Source organism: Malaya genurostris, chromosome 1 (genome assembly GCF_030247185.1).
Source record: "Malaya genurostris strain Urasoe2022 chromosome 1, Malgen_1.1, whole genome shotgun sequence".
Classification (NCBI taxonomy): Eukaryota; Metazoa; Arthropoda; class Insecta; order Diptera; family Culicidae; genus Malaya; species Malaya genurostris.
Genome location: NC_080570.1, coordinates 76,343,519 through 76,368,603, shown reverse-complemented (window position 1 = coordinate 76,368,603; position 25,085 = coordinate 76,343,519). Strand labels below are relative to the sequence as shown.

Genomic DNA, 25,085 nt, shown 5'->3' with positions numbered 1-25,085 from the left:
ATTTCTGTTTTCGGACTTCTGTAGTTATATCAAATTCAATAATAATTGTGATACAAATGTTCCAAAATCTGTTACGATTTGGTTCCAGGTAGAGTCTTTTTTGTTATGATTTTTGTTATTTTAACAGCTTACCAGCCAAAAATATTTCAAAATTTGTTACAAAATATTTCTGAAATGAAACTCCAGTTGTTATAATTCTGTTATTGCCATCTGATCGGGTTACGGGGACCAAGACCTATCATAAATTGGATTGGTACAAAATATTCAAAGAAGGCAGAAAACGCGATGAAGACGAAGAGAGTCTCGGTAGACCATCCACTTCAATTTACAGACAACACATAAAAAAATCAAGAACTAAAATATGACCAAAAGTAGTAACATGTATGCCATGTAATTACCATAGTTTTACATTGTATGAAATTCTAAAAGCTTCATTCTGGTGCGAAATTTTACCTTCGAATTCTCCAGACGTCGGTTTCGACTCATATTACTGTGGGCAAAAAATAGTAAGACTTTGTTCATAATTTTAAAATTCTTTTATTCTTCCAAATCTATTTCGTCCCCTTCAAAGTAATCCCCCGGGTCAACGTTTTTTTTCCAATCCTTGAAGTAGTTGTTAAAGTCAGCTTGTTCGCGACATACAATTATCACAGTTGGTCTTTTGCAGCATTCTGAACGTTTCGGCACCATAAATTTGTTTCGCATGCATAATTTAATAGGTCTTCTTTGTTGAATAATTTCACTCATTGTAAAAATCGCCGATTACTCTTTTAATTTTAATACTGTATATTAAACACTAATGAATATTTTGACGTGACACTTGGCACAGATATCACTGACAGTCATGACTCATGTTAATCTAGGAATAAAAATTTCGACGAATAACGTTTCCGTGCTAAATACTTCAAAAGTCTTTCTACTTCTTGCCCACAGTAGTAAGTAAACAGAGAAGTTCATAGCCAGACTGTAAAATATTTCCTTTTATATCACTTTCCCTACTGGCTATTTCGGATCGTTCTCAATAGCGAAACACACTTGTTGAAAGTTTAACACTGAAAGAGGACCTGCCTCTGTTTATTGATGTTTTTATATTGTGTATTGATCGACTTTTCGATCAATACACACTAAACACAATACGTGCAATTAGATTGGATTTTTTCGAACATGTAATGTACAAGGTGGACACATTTGGAGAAGTGTTACATAACAGCTCTTCCCCCTAAAGATCTCGAAGTATATTACAAACAGAGAAGAATTGACATTTATCAATTCTGTTTAATACAAATTTATCAGCTATATATAAAATCATTATCATATTTCTTTGTCTTCAATCTTTTCGAGCGCCTGATTGGCGAAATATTAACTTCAGTTTTCTTCCTTTTTCGAGTCTTCCTTAATTCTTCACTTGGAAAACCTTGGAAATCTTCTTCCGCTTCATCTCTTGCGTTTGCCGATCCTGCCATCGTCCCAGGACAAAATATGTTCGGCCGGACCATTGAGTCCGAATTAGTCACTCTAAGCTGACTTCTGTGTGCGTTGACCCTTACGTTTCCAATTTCCACCTGTGAAATAGTTTTAGAAACTTGTCTTAGAAATGTTGCCTTAATCCATCGGGCGTGGTTATGAGGATTGTGGTTTTTGTACCACACCTCATCTCCAGCCATCAGATTATCCAAAGGACTTGCTACATGAATAGCAGAATTTTCCTTTGACATAACCACATCATTTGGTTTTTCCTGTGGTACATGCGATGTTAGTGTTGTTAAAAAGTTTTTATATGTTTTTCTCGGATGGATTAGATCAATTAGAGTTTTAGGCGTGAAAGAGAAAATTTTCTCTGATGGGAATCGCCCATCACTAGTCATGCAGTTACGAAAGTTAAATAGAAATAAATTGATCTGGTCTTCCAGGTCCAACTCACTTATATCTGGTTCAAGCAGAAACTTTTTCAAAACCTCTTTAACCGTCCTTACCAGTCTCTCCGCTTGGCCATTGCTTGCAGGATTATATGGAGGACTTTTAAATACTTTAATACCTTGCTTTTCAAGAAAATGTGTAAAGACTGCTGAGTTGAATGGAGGACCACCGTCTGAAACTAAAACATCAGGCAATCCATAGCGAGCAAAATATGCTACTATCTTTTTCAAAACCTGGCCTGTATCTGTGCCTCTCTTCATCCACTCAATTTCCACCCACTTTGAGAAACTATCCACCAAAAGTAGAAAGGTGTGATGTTGAAAATGAAAGAAATCTATGTGTATACGACTAAAAGGTCTAGTTGTAGGAATCCATTTGGATTGTATCTTTTGTTTTGGTATTATCGCCATGCCGTTGCATGCATCACAATTTGAGACAAACTTTTCAATGTCTCCATTTATACCAACCCAATAAATAAATCGTCTTGCAAGTTGCTTCATTTTAACTACACCCCCGTGGTTAGCATGTAATAGTTTTAAAAGCTCGCTTTGCAGCGATTGTGGCACCATTACCCTGTCTTGATAAAGTAAGCACTCGTCAAACAATTCTAAATCATGCTGATTTGAAAATATGTTTGCAAAGCGCTTGTCAATTCGTTTTGGCCAACCACGTTTCATATAATCAATAATTTGTTGCAGAAATTTATCGTTCTTTGTCTGAGAAGCAATCTTGCTATGATCAATTGGCAATTCTTGCCCAAAATTAATACTTTTGATAATTTCTTTATCATAATCACTTGGAACCAATTGCTCTAATGGGAATCTGGAGCAAAAATCCGCGTTTCCCATTTGGGCAGAGGGTCTATATTTAATTTCAAAGTTATAAATGGAAAGTTCTAAAATGTATCTCTGTAATCTAGTAACATAAATTGAATGTTTACCTTCCTTCCCAAATATTCCTACTAAAGGCTTATGATCAGTATAAACATAAAAAAATTTCCCATAAAGGTATTTATGAAACTTTTTAATTGTGGACACCAAAGCTAAAGCTTCTAAATGTAAAATTGGATAGTTCTTTTGTGCTGAATTTAAAGAAAATGAAGTGAAACAAATCGGTTTCTCAACTTCGTCAATAATATGAGCAATTACTCCTCCTAAACCATACCCTGAAGCATCAGAAACTACTGCTATGGGCTTCAAAGGGTCATAAAACTCCAAAATATTAGCCTTTAACAAAGACTGTTTACTTTCCTCAAAAGCTTTGTCACAATTACTATCCCAAATATATTTAACATTATTCTTCAAAAGATTGTATAAATGGTACAGCTTTGAAGACAGATGTGGAATAAATTTATTATAATAATTTATAAGTCCTAAAAAGGACTTTAATTCTGTAACATTCTTTGGAATTTTAGCCTTCTGTATAGTAGTAATCTTTTCCGGACAAGGCATTAACCCGTCTTTACTTATTATATGGCCTAGATATTGAAGCTCTGTAACAAAAAATTTACACTTTTCAAAATTAACTTTAATATTAGCATCAGCAAGTCTTTTTAAAACAACGAAAAGTTTTTGTTTGCAATCTTCCACACTATCTCCTGCAATAAGCACATCGTCCAAATAACAAAAAACATATTCTAAACCCTTTAATACTTGGTCCATTACTTGCTGGAAGATGGACGCACTAGATGATGCCCCTTGTGGCAGTCTATTGTAAGAAAATAAACACTTTATAGTATTTATTACCATGAATTTTCTTGATTTCTTAGAGAGTGATAACTGGGTATATGCGCCTTCTAAATCTAATGCGCAAAAAACCTTACAACCTGCTAAACCAGCAAATAAATCTTGAGCTGTAGGCAATGGGTAAGTATTTGGAATTATAACTTTATTAACAGATACCTTGCAATCTATTACAAGTCTGATTTCATTATTTTTCTTTGCTACCACTACCACTGGAGAAGCCCATTGACTGGTTTGGATAGGAGTAATTACTTTCTCTCTCTCCAGCTTATTTAAATACTCTAAAACTTTATCCCTTAAACGATAGAGAACGTCATATGCTTTTTTAAAAATTGGTATATCTGATTTCAGCTCCAAATCAGCTTCATAACCAAGAATTGGTAAAGAAAAATCTTTTTTAAATAAATTTCCAAACTTTTGTTTTATTTCAGAGACAATTGTGTCACTGCTAATTTCAGAAAGATTATTAATTTTTGAAAAATTTGAGAAAAATGTTCTCCAGTTTGGAATGAAGGCATCCAACCATGGTCTGCCAAAAAGAGGAATGAAACAATTTTTGCAATTTAGTACTAATAGTTTCAAATTCTCATGTTTTTCCCTAAAGTCAACTTTGACTTTAACCTCTCCAGCTATTATCAGCTTCGCGCCATTGACAACAATCAATTGTTTAGAGGATTTTTGTAGAGGTTTATGAAAAAGAGAAAAATACTGTGTTTTACTAATTACAGAAACGGAGGAACCACAGTCAACCTCCATTTCCAGTTGTTTATTCTCAACTTTCACCTTTACCAAACATGGTTCATTTATTTTGTTAATCGATGTCACATTCATGCATTCCAAATTACCTTCGTCTGAATCATCGTTGTCAGACTCCTCAGTCCTCATACGGTTCATCAATTCTGAAATATTCTGCGTGCTCGTACCTGACGTTCCAGGTTTCATTTGTTCCACCAGCTTAACGGCCTCTTTCTTCATATTTTTCAACCTAAAGCATCGTTTCTTCAAATGTCCTTTTACCCCACAAAAATCGCAAATTCTAGTTTCAAAGCTCTCTCGAAAGTCTGCCGGTTTAAAATTGCTATTTGGTTTCCAAGTATTTTTCTGTTGATATCTATTATATCCAAAATGCTTTTGATATCGAGGATTTCCATATGGCCTGAACCCTAGTCTATCTTTTACAGGTAATCTGCTATTTTGTTTCTGAGGAATTGAATTATTTGCAGCATTATATGCCGCTGCCAGTTTACCCATAGCTTTTCCCATTGTATTACCATTTGAAGCCATAGAAACGACATTGTGAATAGAAAATGGTTCAGAAGATAAAGTTTTAACATTGTTTTTTGCCGCTTCCCAGGTCTGTATAATTTTCTCAGCAGACTCAAGGGTTTGATCAGCTTCGCTTAGAATTCTCTGCTTAAGCATAACGTCTTTCAAACCAGCCAGCAAACGATCTCGTATTGCCGTGTCCTTAAACGCACCATAGGCACACAGCTCAGCCTGAAGTTTCAATGCTAATAAAAAATCTTCCGCCGACTCATCAGCGTTCTGAGTACGCTGGTTAAAAGAAATTCTTTGGCAAACACCAGAGGCAGTTTTGTCTAATCTCATTTTCAATTTTTCTATCATGGTAGCTAACGGTACAGCTGCCAAACTACCAGTCGGAAACAAAAGCTTGAGTTCCGAGTACACGTACGGTCCCACCAATGTAATAAAATGGGCCTTACGGTCATCTTCTGGAATCTTATTTGCAATGAATACAAATTCTAATCGTTCCACCCAATGAGTGAACGATGTACCTTTTCTAAAAGGTTCCATTGTGGAAGCAAAACCTTGAGACATCTTTTCAAAATTGAAGCGTAAAATCAAAAATTTATCACAGAAATATCCCCAAAAATTTAAAAAAAATTCAATAAAAAACAACCGCGAGAAAAAAATGTAAAAATCCACAAGAAAAAAAAATATTAGAACAATTTTTTTTTTAACCAAACAGTTCACTAACCTCGAAATAAACTTGAAAAAGCAATTACCACCACAACAATTTTTCTGTTCACGTATTAATAATTTGCACTTTAATAAAATTTATATATTTGCACTACTTTCGGATCGTTTGTTGTAAATATAATGGGCAAAAATAAATAAAATTAAAAAAAAATATGTCAGCCCGAAATTGAAATATAGTTTATGTAATTTTTTTTTTAAATAAAAAGAAAACAAAACGACTCACCGATTGATTGCAATCGAACCAGTAGAACTTTTCCCTAATAACTCCTTTGCCTTGATAATTCCTTTTCCTTGGTAATTCCTTTTCCTTGGTAATTCCTTTTCCTTGGTAATTCCTTTTCTTTGGTAATTCCTTTTCACTAGAAATGATGAATTTCCACAATTTTTTTTTTTTTTGCGCGTGCCAAGATATAATTGGATGGTCGAATTACTCCAACCGAAGAGAAAGAAACTCCAGCATGAAAAGAATCATAAAACAAAAGTATTAGAAAACAATTAAAACAAAAGTTTTTTTTTTTTTTTTTTTTTTTTTTTTTAACAATTAAAACAAAAAACCTTTTGTGTTAGTGTATTAGAACAAAACGAATGATCGCTTTTGTAAAAAAAATTGGAAGCAATTTTGCTTTCAAAATGGCGTAAAAAATGTGCTTTTCGCTTACTGTACTCACAATTTTCAATTTCCCCGTAGCCGGTAGTATTGTTGAGAAAAAAAAAAAAAAACGCCAGAAAATCTCTGCCGGAGACGTTTTACTGCTCCCGGAAATCCGTATTACACCGTGTCTTTAGCCACGCCGGTTCCAAATTATCCCTCGTCGCCACTTGTAAAATATTTCCTTTTATATCACTTTCCCTACTGGCTATTTCGGATCGTTCTCAATAGCGAAACACACTTGTTGAAAGTTTAACACTGAAAGAGGACCTGCCTCTGTTTATTGATGTTTTTATATTGTGTATTGATCGACTTTTCGATCAATACACACTAAACACAATACGTGCAATTAGATTGGATTTTTTCGAACATGTAATGTACAAGGTGGACACATTTGGAGAAGTGTTACATAACAGCCAGACAACCTAAAGTTCTTCAGTATCTGAGAAAAAAACTTTCAGTACGACTTTGTTCCACGTGACATTTCTTGTTGCTTCAAACTGTCCATTTAAATTTCGGTAACATAACAGAGCAAGTTTTTATTGAACATTTTTATTGATTGAATTTTCACGTTTATCTTAACACATGGATCAATAAGTCCCGAGACTAACAATGGAAACAACATTTTTTTTGCAATATTTTTTTTATTCATCAACATAATCATCTTTTAGGGTGGTACAATGGTTCCAACGTTTTTCCAATTTTTCAATACCATCTTTATCTTTTGCTTCAAAATAAGCTCCAGTTTCAGCTACCAAAATTTATCTTTTGCTTCAAAATAAGCTTCAGTTTCAGCGATGACCTCCTCATTTGAGCCAAATATTTTTCTCTGGAGCATTTTTTTAAGATCAGCAAAGAATCAGTAGTCACTGGGGGCTAAATCTGGCGAGTATGGGGTGTGGGGAAGCAGATCAAAGCCCAATTCGTTCAATTTCGCCATTTCGCGCATTGCAGCAATCGCGGCACCCACTTGGAAAAACCTTTTTCATGCTCAATTTTTCATGAAGGATAGTAAATACACTTCCATATGATATCTGTGTCATCTCAGCAATCTCACGGAGCTTCACTTTACGATCTTTCATTATAATTTTTGTCACTTCACTCACATTTTCCGGTGTAACGGCTTCCACAGGTCTACCCGAGCGTTCCGCATCGTTTGTGTCGGTACGACCACGTTTAAACTCGACGAACCACCGACAAATCGTTGCTTTTGGTGGACAAGAGTCCGGATAACATTTTTCAATCCATTGTTTCGCTTGCACGGTGTTTTAACCCATTAAAAACAATGTTTTATCAAAACACGAAACTCGGTTTTTCCATTTTTTAAACTAACTCCAACCTCGATAACTCAGCTGTTTCTGGTCGGATCGACTTAAAATTTTGACCCGTTTCAAGCAAAGGTTAGTACTCTAGAGAGACGTGGTTACTGGTTTCTACGAGCGCCATCTCTGCTTTAGTCTCGGGACTTATTGATCCATGTGTTAGATGGCACTAGTTCTATTGCAGGCACCTTTTTTTCAGTAAATACTAAGTTTTAAAAGACAGCAGTTAAATACATTATATTCTATTCATCAATTTGTGAGTTATTGTGCTAATAGTAAAGCTACTTTTGTTATTTTCAAAACAATGGATCAAAAACAATTTCACTGCTTCTTGATGGGAAATGGCTTGAAGGGTGTTATGGAGACTCCGCTCCATCAGAAACAACAATAACACGTTGGTTTGCTTACTTCAAATGTGGTCGTAGAGACACCGATTATGAAGAACGCACTGGACGTTCAAATAAGGGGGAAACACCAGAAAACATAAAAAAAAAACCCACAAATGGTTTTGAATGATCGAAAAGCGAAATTGCGTAAGTAAAGATATAAAAAGAATGTATTGGCTATGTATTGCATAAGCATTTGACTATGAGAAAGCTATGTTCAAAGAGGTTGCCGCATTTGTTTACTGTTGACCAAAAACGAGAACGTGTTGATGATTCTGAGCAGTGTTTGGCCATGTTTAAACGTAACAAACCGGAATGTTTGCGTCGATATGTAACAATGGATGAAACATGGATTCATCACTTCACTTCGGAATCAAAATGATTGTCATCTAAGTGGTCAACAACTGAAAAGATTATGGCCTCGATATTTTGGGATATGCGAGGTGTAATATTGTTCGACTATCTTGAGAAATGAAATATCTTTAACAGTGAATATTATATAGCGTTATTGGAGCGTTCGAAAGCTAAAATTGCAAAGAAATGGCCGTATACTACAAAGAAAAAAAATTGTTTCATCAAGGCAACTCACCGTGTCACAAGTCAATCAAAACAATGGCAAAACTACATGAATTGAACTTCGAATTGCTCCCACATCCACCGTATTCGCCAGATTATAACTGAAACTGAGGCCTATTTTGAGGCAAAAGATAAAACGTTCTTCAAAAGTGGTATTGAAATGTTAGATCGGCGCAGGAATGATTGCGTTGTTCTTGGTGGAGATTACGTTGATGAATAAAGTTAATTTTGAACAAAAAAAAATTATGTTCGTTTTGTTAAACCCGAGACTTTTCAGCCCATGAGTTATATAAACATATTTCTCAACAAGTTGATGTTTTTTTGAAAATTTATCAAGCAGTAACGGAGGAAACTGCTTGAGCGTTTTTCAACAATGACAGTTTTCATAAGATTGCAAGTAGAACCTTAAGCAAGTTGAAATTTGTTTAGCCATCTCCGAGAAAATGAAGCGGCAAAAAAAATTATATCGATCTGGGTGATATGAGTCGAATGGTATGTAACACTAGGGATTTCCCTGCAATAATATTAATTTTTTTTTGAGAAAAGTTCATAACCGGTCGGGAGATTCCAATACTTTCAAAGTGCAAAGGATTTCAACAATAATGTCCGGAAGAAAATTATACAACAAAGATTTCGATTTTTTCTATAAAATCCGAAAGTTGTGTATAAATTTTTATGATCCCATACAATTCGATATGTGTGGTACATAAATGTATATGTGTAGCTTATCTGCCTGTACTATATAAAATCGATTTCGGAAAGGGATTTGAAAACTCCTGCTAGTATTTCTTGTAGTTGGCTAAATAAAAATCATGCCAGATATGGTGAACTGGTAGAGCGAGTAGTGAAATTAAAAATAACCTTGCCGGGGCATTCACTCGGTAAATCAATGGCTATTGACGGAAAACTCGCGAATTAAATCAACTTTTGTACGACAGGGGAGAACAAAATAAAATAAAGACAGCATACATTCGAGTAATCAATACGTACTTTCACGATGGTCATACGAACTACATTGCGCGGGGTTGATTGGTACTGGGCGGTACCAAGAAAAACAACATAATGGACCAGTAACGAAAAAATGGTTAATGCTTTCATTCAGTGAACGGGGCCGCCGCTCGGTAAAGTCGGTCACCTTGACGGCAGTTGCTACTTTGCACTGCCGGGTTAGATAATCAACGTGGCTGAGCTGTGCTTGATGACAGGCGTTGGCTAAGGGTATGGAATGCCCAGTAGGTCGCAGCGATCCCTAGGATGAGAAATTTAAACAGAGCTGGTCTGCTTTTTTTTTGAACAAGTTCAGCTCACCGGGGATCGACAGTCGCACGAATATGTTACGTATCCCGCATTGCCATATGTCCATGTCCCAGTACAATACGTAATTTCATTCAAGTCGAAATTAAATTCCTTAAATTTGTTCAAAAACTTGTTTCTTGTGGAAATTTTTCCAATACTTAAATTAGTTCATAACCGTGTTAATAGTGATTGATATGCATAAATCCTGGAAATAAAAGGATGCATAAACGTAACACTTGGACCTCACCGTGCAATTCATCTCTTGTGATATTACTTGGGGCAAGTGTATAATCTTGTTTATTGGGAACAATTTCTTCAATTAGCGCTTGTTGTGTTGTTCATTAAATGAAAACACGAGCGATTCGGTGCTTGTCAGCATCTGAATGAAATTAATTGTCTTCTTCATAATTGCAGAAAACAATAAATTGATGATTAATCGAGATAATTATAGCATCCATCAGACAATGTACAAACGAGGATTGAACGATCAGAGAACAGAGTCAATGATCGTAATTTTGGGGATCCACCGATGATAGGTGTGAAATACGAAATTAGTCGGTGTGATGGATGGAAAAGACATTAAAGTAAATTATTTTAGTGGACTGAAATGGCAAACGTAATAATGTTATCTTAAAGAGGATGCAAGAAATTGATTATGTAGTGCTTAGAAAATGATAAACAGGTCTTGAAACTGATTACATCGATATTTTTGTAACCATTTAATAAAATGTATTTTAACGAAGAAAGTGTCCACATGGTTTGGAAGTTGTTATTATTGCTCAATATTATTGTGTGCGCAGGTTTGGTTTATGTTATGTATGTGTTATCTTGATTACACTGCCTCAAATTCATACGGAGTGAACGATATTACAGTGAAAAGCTAATGTACTAGGCTTTTCAAGATGCTTAGTATCTATGCCAAGGTCAACTGGTTAAGTCTACAAATTTTCAAAATAGATATATTAATATGTTATGTATGCGTAGGAGCAAAGCAAAAAGTCTTCGTATTACATTGCTTTTGCGGAATTTGATGTTCTGTTTCAACTGACTTATATATAAAAAATAGGTATAGAATTCGCTCAAACTTTAGAAAAATTTCCCGAGGCCCAGAGGGCCGAATGTCATATACCAATCGATTTAGCTCGACGAACTGAACAAATGTCCGTGTGTGTGTCTGTATGTGTGTTGTCAACTAAGAGGTCGAGATCTCAGAGATGGCTGGACCGATTTTGATCAAACTAGTCGCAAATGAAAGGTCTCCCCGTCACCCAGAACGCTATTGAATGGTTTTGAGATCGGATGGATACTTTTTGAGTTATACGAAGTTTTATGTCAATTTTTTTAGTTTTTTGACAATTACTGTCACAATTGACCTTGAAAACAGAATATGTTTTTAGACTTTAATTTCGCCCGAAAATACCTATCCAACAAGCCATAGATTGTTAAAATCGGTCCTTTTGTCGTGAATACGACTTACTTTACTATGGGGTGCCTTTCCAAATTAGCCATATGGAAGAATGGGCAGAACTTAATCGGGAATATCTCGACTTGTTTTAAGGGCAGCAACATAATTCTTTCACCATTTCATCAAAAATATGATCAGGAATTTAGGATAATATTTTGAACAGTGTGAGATAACCACAAACAACTCAAATATTAAGTTTTCTCAAATTTTGAAAACAACGCGGAAAACTCTTTACTTTTGCTTGGCTTTTTCGCGCAAGGACGACGATTTTGAGGTAGTCAGGCACATATCTTCAACTGATTGCGTATAAGAGGGGAACCGTGGTCGAAATTCGATCATTTCTTCTTGTGCGTTGGATGCAAGCAGACGTCGCGGGACCAGCAACTTCGGAGAGTGCACCTTCTGCGTGATTAAAAACCTCAAACGCTCAGGTCGTGGTATAAAGCCTCAAACGCTTAGGTCGTGCTTTCATTTGGACTTCAATCGTCGGGAGCAGCGGTCGTCGATAATGAGAGCAGACCTTTAGCGTGGTGCCAAACCTCAAACGCTCAGGTGGTGCTCTCATTTGGACTTCAATCGTCAGGTGGAGCAGTCGTCAATGAAAGCAGAACTTCTGTTCTTGGTTCTAAATTTAGTTCTTGAACTCAGGTCCAGTTCCTTATGCTAGAATTCTATTCGGCTCTTTTTAGAACCATAATAATACTCTCAAAGAATTATGCGAAATTTTGCTTTACTGTACTCTATACGGCCCATTTTTATTATAAAGAACTATCTAGTTATTTCATTATATTTAATTGCGTTTCAGAATGAATAATGTAACTATTCTGTAATTTAGTCTAGGAGCATGGTTTGAAATTCTAGTAGTGAAAAAGGGGAAAGTTGCACAATTCACACAATCGATCAATTCGAATTCGGAAGTATAAAGAAAGTATGTCAGTTTTATTCGTATTCACGACATCCAGTTATGTCTCTGACATTACACACCCATACTTTTTTAACGGAGATAGCAACATTTTTGTGTAAGCGACTTTTACCTCTATTCCAGCAGTAGCAGTTTTGAGCGCTGTACGACAAAGCAATGCTTGGGAGCTACGTGAAACATAATTTCCAATTGTTTTTAAGTACCTGAAAGACTGTGTACAGCATCCTTTTTCATGACATTTTGCCTAGGAACGATTTTAGCACGGTTCGTTTTTGTTAACATAATCGTTCGAATATGCCATATGTAAACTAGATGATGGCAGAATTGTCGAGTTGAAAGCAATTCCATAATTATATTGATTTAAACTACTTGCAGCAATAAATGCTGGAAGAACATAACACCCATATACCATTCGAATCAGTTCGTCGAGATCAGCAAATGCATGTGTGACAAATAATTTCACTCAATTTTCTCGGAGATGGCTCAACTGTTTTCTACAAACTCAGATTCATATGAAAAGTCGTATGCTCCCAACCAAGGTTCCTGAATTATGTTTGGATCCGACTTCTGGTTCCGGAACTACAGGATGATTTGGAAATCTAAGAATAATCAAAGATTCAAAGGAAGATCCTATCACACATCTCTCTTTTCAGTCAGATCTTCCGGTTTAGGGGACTCGGGGTGATTAATATAAAAATGTTTTTTCACATAAATTAATCGGGTTTACAGATTTGGATAGTTCAGTTTTAGTGGTGTTCAGTTTTCGATTCGGATTTAATTCGCACTACGATTTCTCAAAGATGTCTTCACTTATTTTCAAACATTTTGAAACAAATGTAAACTATACACCGATTTTCGAATTCTGGTTCCAGTATCGAATCATTTCTCAAAGCTCAATCGTTTTCTCAAAAAAAGCCAATTCGACAAAGACAAAATTAATTAACTGTAGCTTGATACGCCCAACTCTAGAGTATACATCCATTTTACCTTCGGGTCATTCAACGCCAACGCAAATTCGTCCGTTTTGAACTTCGTCGTCTTTCGTTAACCATCCGAGCTACGAAGATCGTTGCAAGCTGATTGTCCTAAATTTGCTCTCTGTTCGACGTGACGTCTGTAAGGTAATTTTTGTCACTGATTTACTACAAGTTCGTATAGACTGTTCAGATCTTCTACCATTGTTACACTTAGATAGTCATCGCCATACTCTTCGTTTCCAACCATTGCTTAGAATACTCTCATCTAGAACTAGCTACGGTTATTACGAACCTTTGTATGTGTCGCCTATTCAATAACTGCTCCAATGTATTCGACTTCATCATTCTCGCAATGTTCTAAAAAGCTGTTTCTCAGTTATCAGTCTCGATACGTTCTAGTAACTAGAATACTATATTTAATATTAGTTTTCTCTCATCATTGTATATTTTCTAAGTTTTAGTTTTAAATTATTATGTATTATGTATTATTTGGATCATTCTAATCTGTTGATGCAAAAGATGAGGAGGTTTTATGCCTGTTGGAGAGAAAGTTTTAACTAAACTAGCTCCACTGGGCTTTTCCTTACTCCACAATTACAGAATGATTAATTTTTAAAATTCAAACGGATATAGAAGATGACAATCCCGAAAAGCTTCAAATTTGGACTCAAAACTATTGCAATGTATTCGTCATATGGCCATACGAATAAGTTTGGGTTATACTGGTCCTGAATACTGGCTCTGGAAGTACCGTAAATAATCGTAAACTCATTGGACCGTAAACCGATTGTCAAACTTTTAGATTCAAATTAATTAAAATTAAATTCTCAAATTGCCGCTTAGAACGACGGTCATTAAAATAATGTCATTTGAACTAAAACACCGAAGAATATTCATGCAAAAACACATGCGGATTGATAAAAAAAGGTATCATATCACTGCTAGGTGGATTAAGCACGTTTTTTTATATCATTTATTTTACCCCGACTTTAACCATTTTGGTCGTTCACCGGGAACCGCAGTCGATTCGTATTGTACTGAACCATTGCATGGCTGATGCTAGGATCTTACTGACACTAATGATCTGTTGATGCAAAAGATAACGAGGTTTTATGCCTGTTGGAGAGCAAGTTTTACAGAAACTAACTCCATTGAACTTTTCGCTGCTCCTAAATAAACAAATAAACTAGCTTGTAAGAAGAGTGCACTATCTCGGGTAGATGTACATAAATAGAAAACATAGGCTAAAGTAGCATCAAATTTTACCATAATATCAGGACTTGTTATTTATAGGATGTCATTGCAATATTTGATATTAGAGGAATTAAGAAATAGTATAATAAATGTTTGATATCAATATTATTTGTTGCATCTCGTTTTATTATTGATGAAATATTTCAGTTGAGTTAAGTAAAGCTGATCCAAAAATTTCATCTATCTTCATTAATTTTTTGTTTTCTATCAATTGATTAAACTGCTTCAAAATTAGATTAGAGCAATATTTATGATACTATTGATTTCTGAATGTTGTAATCATAACTTTCTGAGAAATTTGTCTTCTAGAAATATTTTACTCTTTGTTGTGATATTGAAATGACAGAATTTGCTATGAAACGTGTTATTCCCTCATGCATATTTAGTCTGTGATATTTTAGGTCTTATTTTAATACAATAATTTTAATTTTAATATTCTCAGAAATCTAAAACGTAGTGTTGAAATTTGAATAGATTCATTCAGGACAATTTGAGATGCTTCGACGGTTATTAAGAAACTAGGATTCGAATCGAAAAAGTGAGATTTGTTGGTTTCATCTCTTATACCTTCGGGATAATAGCACTGTGAGCTTATACAATAACTTAATAGTCGAAAAGTTCTTCTTCGTGCAACTAATGATGTCAAAACGCATTTCTCTTGTTATTCAAATAGTCTCATTAAAACACATTTTCTTCAATAGGACAAATTCTGACACGAATTTAGATGGTTATCGACACTCATTCATTCAGATTGATTTGGTTAGTTGAAAAGGCGGATTACAGCGCTTATGTCGCATAACCGAGAATATTCTCGAAATCAGAAGTATCAGTTATCATACAACGTATCTTGAACATTAATCACTTTCCGAAAAAATGTGTGATTTATTGGTAACGTCAAGGCCGGAAGTATCTGCAATTTAATCTTTGATATCGATCAATGATGCAATAGTAGCTTCCAAACTAGCCCAACACAACACTCAATAAGTCGTATGACTAACTGAGAAAAACACAATTTTCGTCAAAAATCACTTCTTTTCATCATTGTAATCTTCTTTAAGAACAATTCAATCATTTCAACGCTGCTGCCTTCTTGATGCCGTGCGTGTAGAAAGATTTGCCTCTTGCCTCAAAATAGGCTCCACATTCAGCAGTTGCTTCTCCATTTCAGTTGAATTTCCTACAGGCAAGCATTTTTTGCAATCAGTAAATAAACAGTTGTCACTGAGGGGCAGATCTGAATTATATGGTGAAAGAGGAAACAATTCGAAGTGTGATTCGTTCAATTTATCCAATGTTTCTCCTTATTTTTTGCATTCAAATGATCTAACAACACTGTTTAGTATTCCCTATCGAATGTTTTTCCTTTCTCAAGATATTCGATAAGGATTAAACGTGTATCCCAAAATATTGAAGCCACAACCTTGGCAGTTGACAAACGCATCGGACGTAGTTCACCGGCTTGGTATGATGATCGATTTGAATCCGGAGTGAAATGATGGATCCATGTTTCATCCATTGTTACTAATCGACGAGAGAAAGTCTTATTTATTATTTGTTATCAAGGCCAAACACTGCTCCGAATCATCAACATGTGGTTGTTTTTGATCGACGGTGAGTAATCGCGGCACCCGCTTTGAAACGAGTTTCCTCATGGTCAAATGTTCATGCATAATTGCAAACACTTTACCTTCCGATATCATTACGACCGCATTTATCTCACGCAATTTCATTTAACGATAAGATATAACCAATTTATGACCTATTTTGATGTTTTCTGGAATAACCACATCAATCGGTATCTGTACGATCACTTTTAAATGCAACAAACCAATAAACAATGTTTCTTTTCGATGTACCGGAGTCCGGATAACACTTTTGAAACCATTGATGAGATTTTAGAGCTTTTGTTTTCATTCCGAAGCACTGATAAATTAACACACGAAATTGTTTTGTACCCATTGTTTTGAAATTGACAAAGGTAACGTCTCTTAAATGGTTGTCACTTTTAATACATAGTCCTTGGAAAGTTGTTATTTCATAAACGTTACTTGATTTGACATAATAGCACCATCTGTGTGTCAGTCATACGACATGTTGAGTGATGTATTAGGTTTGTTTATATCGGTTTAGCCATCTCTGAAAAAAAAAACATCAGGAATCCTCGACAAATTTTAGCGTATTGAACAACACTGCGACTTGGGGGCTATGGTATCTTTAATATTACAACTTCCGAACCAGTAGCAACAGCCAATTCAACTTAAAACTTAATCAAACTAAATTTGTTGTTTAGCTTTTTAGGATAAAATTCAGTGGCAGGATAAAAGCGCGTTTTGTCGGAGACGTCACTTACATCATCATATCTCTGGCACCAGAAGTGAAAACAATTTAAACTTTGAACTTGATCCATGAATCAATAGTAGCGTCAAAACGTTCCGAAATTTATTGAACTTGGATTTGCCATCTCGGAGAAATTGTCACTTGTACGATCATACCTCCGGAACCGGAGGTGTTAGCCATATGATCATCAAATTCGATTCACAACCCTAGGTGCGTATACAGAGAAACTCAAGAAATTATGAGGGGAAACCGTTGTCCGGGTCTCCCCTCCCCCTAACTTTCAAATGAGCCTAAGTTGGTTAAAATCGGGGCCATCACCGAGAAAATTGAGTGGATGAATAAATCGTGAAAAGGAACACATACATTTTACAATACACCTATACAGAACATTTCCGATCTATTCGAACTGAATCAAATTGACGCTAGGGCTCTGATAAAAACTTGGTTTATCCAGCAGTTCCATATCCTTTTATAGAGAAAGACAAAAAAGAAGCAACTGAAACGATCCAGCAGAATATTGTGGTGTTTTCATAAAAATTGTAACTAGAATCTTGAATGAAAAATAGCATGAAGCTTGAAGCAATCGAATTACAAATCACCTTACATTGTATTGGAATGCCTACATACGCTTGAGGTACAGCTGAGAATAAATATGTACAGTGACGACCGGTTTTTGGCGTTAATAGTGGTAATATGGCGATGATGATTTGGGAAAACCTGATTACGAAACGATTGCTAACAGATTTTTAGTTAGCGTTGGCAGTCAACAGCAGACTTTTTAATGAATGATAGAGAAAAACTTACCCAGAACCGTTCTGAACTCGTTCATTGCGATTACTTCATTTCGTCTCTAAAAGAAAGCAAATACAATTTGAACGAAGTTTTGTTGAATGCCTCTGTTTTATAAACTGAAGTCTCCGAATGAACTCTGAATACTTGTTGCCTGGAACTTCGTGCTTGGTTCCAAAAGTCAAACGAGGTCAGCAAATGCTATCATTCAGGCCAACGACTCAATTTTAATCAAAATTACAATGACTGCCATAGCCCGAGCAACGTAAATTACACGACTGGCGAGAAGTATTCGCTGGACAAAGAGGCTCTGTGGCGTAACAGGATGTGATGCCGTTAAAATAATCATTATTTTTAGTACTCCAAGGAACACTTCAAACGGGCATCGAACATCGTAACAATAAAAATGCAACGGCAAAGTATTCTCATTCTGTCGCCATATTCCACTACGAGACTGTGTACTGTGTGAGTACCAACTACGGTGTACAAACTTTTATGCAAACCACGTAGCAGTACACCAACCGTTCGTTGCTGGTTGGCATTTCAGTTTTCAGAGGAGATTTCTATGGACGCGGTGTGGAACGACACTGTGGGCATAGACGGAGCGTACAATTCACGTACAATTCGTCAATGCGAGAGAGTCAAAGCGTCTCATCAAATGCACAAAACGCTCGGCTTGGCTCGTACCAAAGCTTTGCCCAAATCATCGTCCCACTTCGAGCCACCCGCCACACTGTGAAGCCGCGACGAGGCCAACAAAGCCCACAATGTTGACGGCGCGTTCAATTGAGAATTCAAATCATTGTAAGCTTACCGCCTGTGCTCGCTGACTGACTTATCTGATCACATTTCACTCAAAATAAAAGTTACATTGCGTGCTTTTATGTCTCTGTTTTTCATCGAAGTGAAGTGTGCGAAAGGCCGGCCATAGCAAAAAAAAAATGTCGCTATTCAAAAGAGAACGTTCGAGAAATATCAATTCAGAAAAGTTCTACCGGGACATGTCAGTTACCAGCAGCCTTCCGGGAAGACAACGAGATGCCAACCGTTAACCATAAATCACAATAATGTTTACACACTAATAAGCATAATCGATTGACTTGTTATTGTGCCATTTCCTGAACAGCACCAAATTCATATGGGTACGAACGAAGGTCAATGTTAGGTTGAAAAAGAAGCTTTCAATCTTATGTAAACGTGTAATCTAGTAATGATTACATTACATTTTGTTGGTAAATATGCAATTAATCACGAAATCATTCAAACAATGAACATTCCTTCATAATTTATTTGTGGTATCCTGTGCATTCCTGGGTATACCACAAGAACATGGTATCAATGACTTACAGTTTTGAATTTAAACATTTGTTGATATCATGATATTGTACTCACTCTAAAAAAAACTACTAATAAAAATACTTTAATTTTTTAACGTGAATAAAAATATTTGTTCCATCTATCTATTCCATGGCACTTAAACATGGAATAGATAGATGGAACAAATATTTTTATTCACGTTAAAAATTCAAAGTATTTTTATTATTAGTTTTTTTAGAGTGAGTACAATATCACGATATCAACGAAAGTTTAAATTCAAAACTGTAAGTTTCGGATACAATTGAGAAGAAAAACATCGAGAATGTACGAGAATATTGGTAAGTGCGTAAAAGCGTGAGAAAAATGAAGATTATTCTGTAAGGTTTAAGTCTATTTGATGCGAATAGCGCATTGTTGCATCATGATTTTCTCCATATACGAAATTGATTAACTTTTTTTTCTATGAACCGCTACCAACCTGTGAAGTTCGAGATAGGAGAAACATGAAAATATTATATTATGATGCGTATGTTGATCTCGGAGGACCGAGTGTTACCATTTACAATGATAGGAAAATTTATTTTTTGTGTGTATGTATGTTTGTGTACGTGATGAATAGTGTCACTTGATTACAAATAATACCTCGAAGATGAATGAATCGATTTTTACAAACTTAAATTTAGGGCTTATCTCATTTTTCTTTAAATTACATCAGGATCTGACTTCAGGTTCCAGAATTACAGGTTGATGAGTGAAGAAAAAAATTCTAAAGGCTTAATATGTAAAGACATGCTAATTTCATTCAGCCAGTCAGTTGAATCTTCCCTTTTATAGGTCCTGTTAGTTGATGACCACTTCAACTCACTTTGGCTGTACCAGATCGCCGCCCTCGGATTTGAAAACTCCAAGAGTCTTCTGAGCGGAACTTACTTCGATTTCTCAGAGATGGTTTAGTCAATTTTCAGGATATCAAATTCAAATGAAATGGTCCCATAAAATATTTTTAACATTACCTCAATCTGGCTTCCGGATCAGGAATTATAGGACGATGAACGTTGAAAACTTAAAACCGTCAACGATGTAAAAATATGTTTGTGGTGTAAAGATAATCCAGCAGTTCAAATGGAATCATTATACCTTTCATTTGAATATCAGGAAATCGGTTGATGTGAGTAAAGTGAGAGACCTTTGTTAGCGGCATACCCGAAATCGGAATCCGAAGACCTGTAGAGCCTTAAGAGGTTCTAATAATCAACAAGTAGAAAGATTAATAAATTACTCTTTACTTTTTATACACCCTCGTTGTAAAAAAATTAACTGTACTTTTCTTAATGAAATTACAGCAATTTTCATGATTATATATAGAAAAATACCTTTGTAATCGAACTAGTAATTCCAGAACCGGAATTTCAAATGGCATTTTGAGACACTCAATTGAATGTTTGTTAAAATCGCCGTACATGGGTGAAATTTATGAGCGACCGATTGCTTTCAACAAATTCTATAGTGCGTCTCGCCGAAGAACACTCGCCAGCTAGCAAGCTCCTTGGGATAGTGATGATATGGGTCGGTGGATGCACTCAATTATTCCTAAAAATTGACGAAGGTATGGTTTGATGGCCAGACTCATGTCCAATTACTACACGTTAGATGCACATAGGACTTTCCGACTTGTGCTTGTGGCGAAGGTTACCGCGATCAATGTCGTTTGGACATGCGTGGAGTATCGTGATGTCATTTAATTAAGACCATTGGAGTTCCAATTTAGTTTTTATTTTATGTTAGACTCCTTCCTCTTCCTTGATAAAAACAGTGTTCAGATTAACTAATGAATACTAATATGATGTTCGAAATGTATTAGGTTTAAAGTACCAAGTACGGTGAAGAAAAAATTATGTATATTGCCTTATGAAATAAACGTATTCATGAGAAAAAACTTGGACAAAAGCTAGCGCACGTATTTTCATTCTTTTTGCACATATCATCTTGTAACTCCGGAACCGGATGTCATGTTCAAATAAAATTCTGGAATTTAGTATGGGACCACGGAACTTTTTATTTAAATTCATGTTCATGGAAATCAGCCATCTATGAGAAATTGACCACAAAGTGCCAACTATGTGACGGTGTACTGGCCGCCAACAGATTGTTGATATGAGGGGGTTTTGGTACCGCATGGGTACTGGTTTTGTGATACGTTTCGCCTTCGGCTCATCAGTGCGTCAGCGGTAGCTCCCTAAATAACAATAGAAAAACTGATGATGAAAAAATTTCCAGTGATCCAATGACAGATTCTTTTTGTTTACTACTTTACGCTTTCATTTATTACGGAACAGTCCTGTATTTTTCGATAATTTTTCCAGCGCAGTTTAAAAGAATTAGTTATTATTCTTTGCATATAAACAAAGAGAATCTGTCATTTGCACTTAGGTCGCAATGATTTTTTTAGAGATTTTAAGGGGTTGTTATACTATGCTCATTCATTCTGATTCATGTTTACGTATGAAAGCATTCTACTAAGAAGCTTATCCAAGGAAAAGAAAAATATGAAAGTCAGCTGATAGAACCAAAAGATTCGTGAATTACGATTTTTTTGTTTTCAATATGTTTATACTTAAGAAACTTATGTGACCCCAAAGTACCTAGGATATTCCTAAGAGTCACGTTTCGAGTCTTCAATATTGATTTCCAATTGATGTTCAACGACTACTTTGTTTTGCGATATACTGCTACGGTACCAGCGGTAGTAAAAATACAAAAAAAATCTAAATGCAACATCGTTTGCTTAGATTTCGATTTTCACTAGGATAAAAGATACAAATGAAAGATCATATGTTGTAAGCACCCTTCCGGATTTTAATGAAATTTTCCGGACATGTAGAACCTCCCCACATACGCATGGCTGCCAGACGGCTGACTAAACGCTGCCAGCGGGCAAAATATGACCGGCAACCATTCTGGTGACCGACTGCCTCACTGCTGCCAGACATACACCTCAAACGATACAGAAATTTTTGACATTTTCAGCGAAGGTGAATAGATGAAAACGCTCGGCTACCTAAGATACAGGCTACTATATTTTACCGAATTGGATTTGACAGCCGTCACTGATTAAATTTTGGTAGCCGTCTGGTGTCCATGGCTGCCCAGGTAGCCAAAAGGCCATGCGGGTGTTTGCATACTTTGTTTGTTTACATCTAGACTGTCTTTTGAGAATGGTTCCGGAACTAAAGCGTGATAAGTCGAAAATTACCAATTTTATTAGTATTTTTCCACGAACGATGGTTAAAAATAGGTACAAATACCATAAAACTGTCTGATAAATTCTTCTAGTTTGCAGAGCTTGTTAGTTTGTGGGCATGAAAACTTAATTCGGTACTACTGGTCCCCTCTTTTTCTGTTCCGAGTGGAGAAGAAAAACTCCTAAAACTAAATTCACTTCGATTTCTCTGCGATGCTTGAACCGATTTTCACAAATCTTGATTTGAATTAAAGTTCATACTGTCTTTAAAGCTGCTATGAAATTTCATCCGGATCCGACTTCCAGTTCCGCAGTTACAGGGCGATGAGTGTCAAAGTTTTCAAATCGCCATATAGAGTGACAATATGTACAACACCGAAAGAAGAAGAAAACACAAAACGAACAAGGCGTGCTTTGTTCCATATTAGGTCATATTTGTTGGTAGCAAACGAACCAACTTCGGCTATTCCGTTCATCTGAATCCGGTTTCGGAAGAATTGGAAACAGTGATTAAAAACTGAAAACCTGTTTTAATCCACCTAGTGGTGTAATGATGCCTTTCTCATATCAATTATACTATCATATATAATACTGTTATAATCTTCAAAATAATTTTCTTCGATTCCTAAAAACAATAACCGAAATCGGTTTGTTTGACCGTCTGCTGATAAAAAACTATTAAGTGGAGAAGATTTGAGGTCGATTTAGAAAACTTTTTACGGTTTTTCGTCCTTTTCAATGATGGTATACAAATTTTAACACACTTTACCCTATATTTCCGGATCCGGAAGTCGGATCCAGATGAAATTCAGGAATTACGTATGGGACCACAGGACCTTTCATTTGAACCTAAGTTTATGAAAATCGGTCGCGCCATCTATGAGAAAAGCTAGAAAACATATTTTCATTTTTTTTGCACATTTTACCCCATAACTCCGGAACCGGAAGTCGGATCCAAACAATATTCAGGAATTTTGAATGGGACTACAAGACCTTTCATTTGAGTTTGTGAAAATCGGTTCATCCATCTCTGAGAAAAGTTAGTGCACTTATTTCCACAATTTTTTGCACATTTTACCCCATAATTCCCGAACCGGAAGTCGGATCCAAATAATATTCAGGAATTTTGTATGGGACCACAAGACCTTTCATTTGAATCTAAGTTTGTGAAAATCGGTTCAGCCGTCTCCGAGAAAAGTTAGTGCAAAAAAACGTTACATACCCACATACGCACATACACACACACAGACATTTTGAGTACTCGACGAACTGAGTCGAATGGTATATGACACTCGGCCCTCCGGGCCTCGGTTCAAAAGTCGGTTTTCACAGTGATTGCATAACCTTTCTATATGAGAAAGGCAAAAAGGATCTCACTCACTTTTCTTGGAGATAGCCAAATCGATTTTCACAAACTTATAGGTTCAAAAGAAAAGCCTTACAGTTTCATACGGAATTCCTCATTTCTGTGGATACTACTTTCGGTTCCGGAACTACAGGGTAAACAGGATTAATAAAGTTTGTGAGATTAGGTCCGAACAAACTTTCCTATTTCTATTAAATAAACAGTTGTTTTTGCGAATTTCACGGTTATATTTATGATGTAATGAGTAATATGAGAAAGGCATCATTACACCACTAGGTGGATTAAAATAGGTTTTTAATATACTAAAATCGGTTGTGCAACTTATCACTGTTAAGTTTTACGATACTACCGAAAAAATAACTATAAAACAATTTTTAGTATATCTAAAACAATTGTACAGCAAATCACCAACTTGCCCACGTTGCACAAGTAGTTATGAAAGCTCTGCAAAAATTTTCACATCGTTATGTAAACACGAAGTAACTAAAACAATTGTTCAACTTATCAAATAATTGTATCGGACTCAATATATGCCGAAATGGCTGTATATCTCTTGTCTCTTGTAAAGATAAAAATAGTGTAATTATGCTCTCCGCAAGGCAAAAAATGATAAGCCGTTTTGAAAACCTCGCAGTAAAAACTATTTTGCTGCCGAGTCCGCATTGTCTTGACTGCCTCATAAAGTTTTAGGTCAGTGTGTGCAGTTTTCTTCATTTTTAGAAAAAAAAAACAATTTAAAACTTGCTAATAAGTTGTACCAGATTTATCTGCTTTAAATGAACGCAAAACTTGCCGACATGAGAATATTATCATAAAAGTTGCAGGAATACAGCATTACATTATGAAGCATTACGCAATGAAAACAAAAATCAATCAGATAGTTTGTATTCAGTTTTCATCTCGCGAAAAAATGAACAAACCTGACATCTTTTTTCAAAGATTTTGAACGAAAAGTTAAGTTCATCATAGTTACTCTCATAGTTATATATTACCGCTTGAGCAACTTGTTTTTGCTACTCCACCACATGAGCTTACCAAAATAATACCTACAATGCGTATCACAAATGTCGGGTTCACTAAGATGAATGACTAAACTGTATTGTTGTTTAAGCCAACTAGTTTGATAAAAAAAACAAAATTTCTCTTTTCAATATTTACATGTTTATATTTCCTTTTATTTAGGTAAAATAAGTCATTACGTTGGGTGAACCATTTTCTTTTCAACACACTGTTACCCTCGATGCCATATTGGAAAATATTGAAGAAAAATTCATGAATATGATTAAAATCGTCTGAAAAGGTGTATGAATGTTTGATAGCTTTCTTATACATATTTTAAACACTATCCCGATCATATTCATTGAAAAGAATAGATTGTTATTTTCTTAGAAATTAATGTGCAATCATCAAAACACGTAAATTCCAAGGCGCTTGACAATTTTAGGCGTACGAAGACATGTTTCACCATAAAAATGCAGTTCCTTGTCGATTTTCTATTTACTAAATAAAAGATCAATTCTACAATATG

At 35.6% G+C, this 25,085-nt stretch overlaps 1 protein-coding gene across 1 annotated transcript; it reads right to left on the bottom strand.

Moving 5' to 3' along the window:
• Positions 1 to 1,423: 1,423 nt before the first annotated feature.
• Positions 1,424 to 5,599, bottom strand: LOC131440505 (uncharacterized). The gene is made up of 2 exons (XM_058611832.1): positions 4,505 to 5,599; positions 1,424 to 1,562 (listed from the first exon to the last, which is right to left on the bottom strand). The coding sequence occupies exons 1-2, from the start codon at positions 5,496 to 5,498 to the stop codon at positions 1,516 to 1,518; spliced, it is 1,041 nt and encodes a 346-aa protein (XP_058467815.1). The 5' UTR covers positions 5,499 to 5,599; the 3' UTR covers positions 1,424 to 1,515.
• Positions 5,600 to 25,085: the final 19,486 nt, after the last annotated feature.

What these genes read in the sequence shown, in the direction of transcription:
- LOC131440505 (XM_058611832.1), bottom strand. Translation starts at nt 5,498, where the DNA reads ATGTCTCAAGGTTTTGCTTCCACAATGGAACCTTTTAGAAAAGGTACA. An exon ending in CAACGATGATTCAGACGAAG is followed by an intron (nt 1,563 to 4,504) that starts GTAATTTGGAAT and finishes ACTATTTCACAG; the next exon opens with GTGGAAATTGGAAACGTAAG.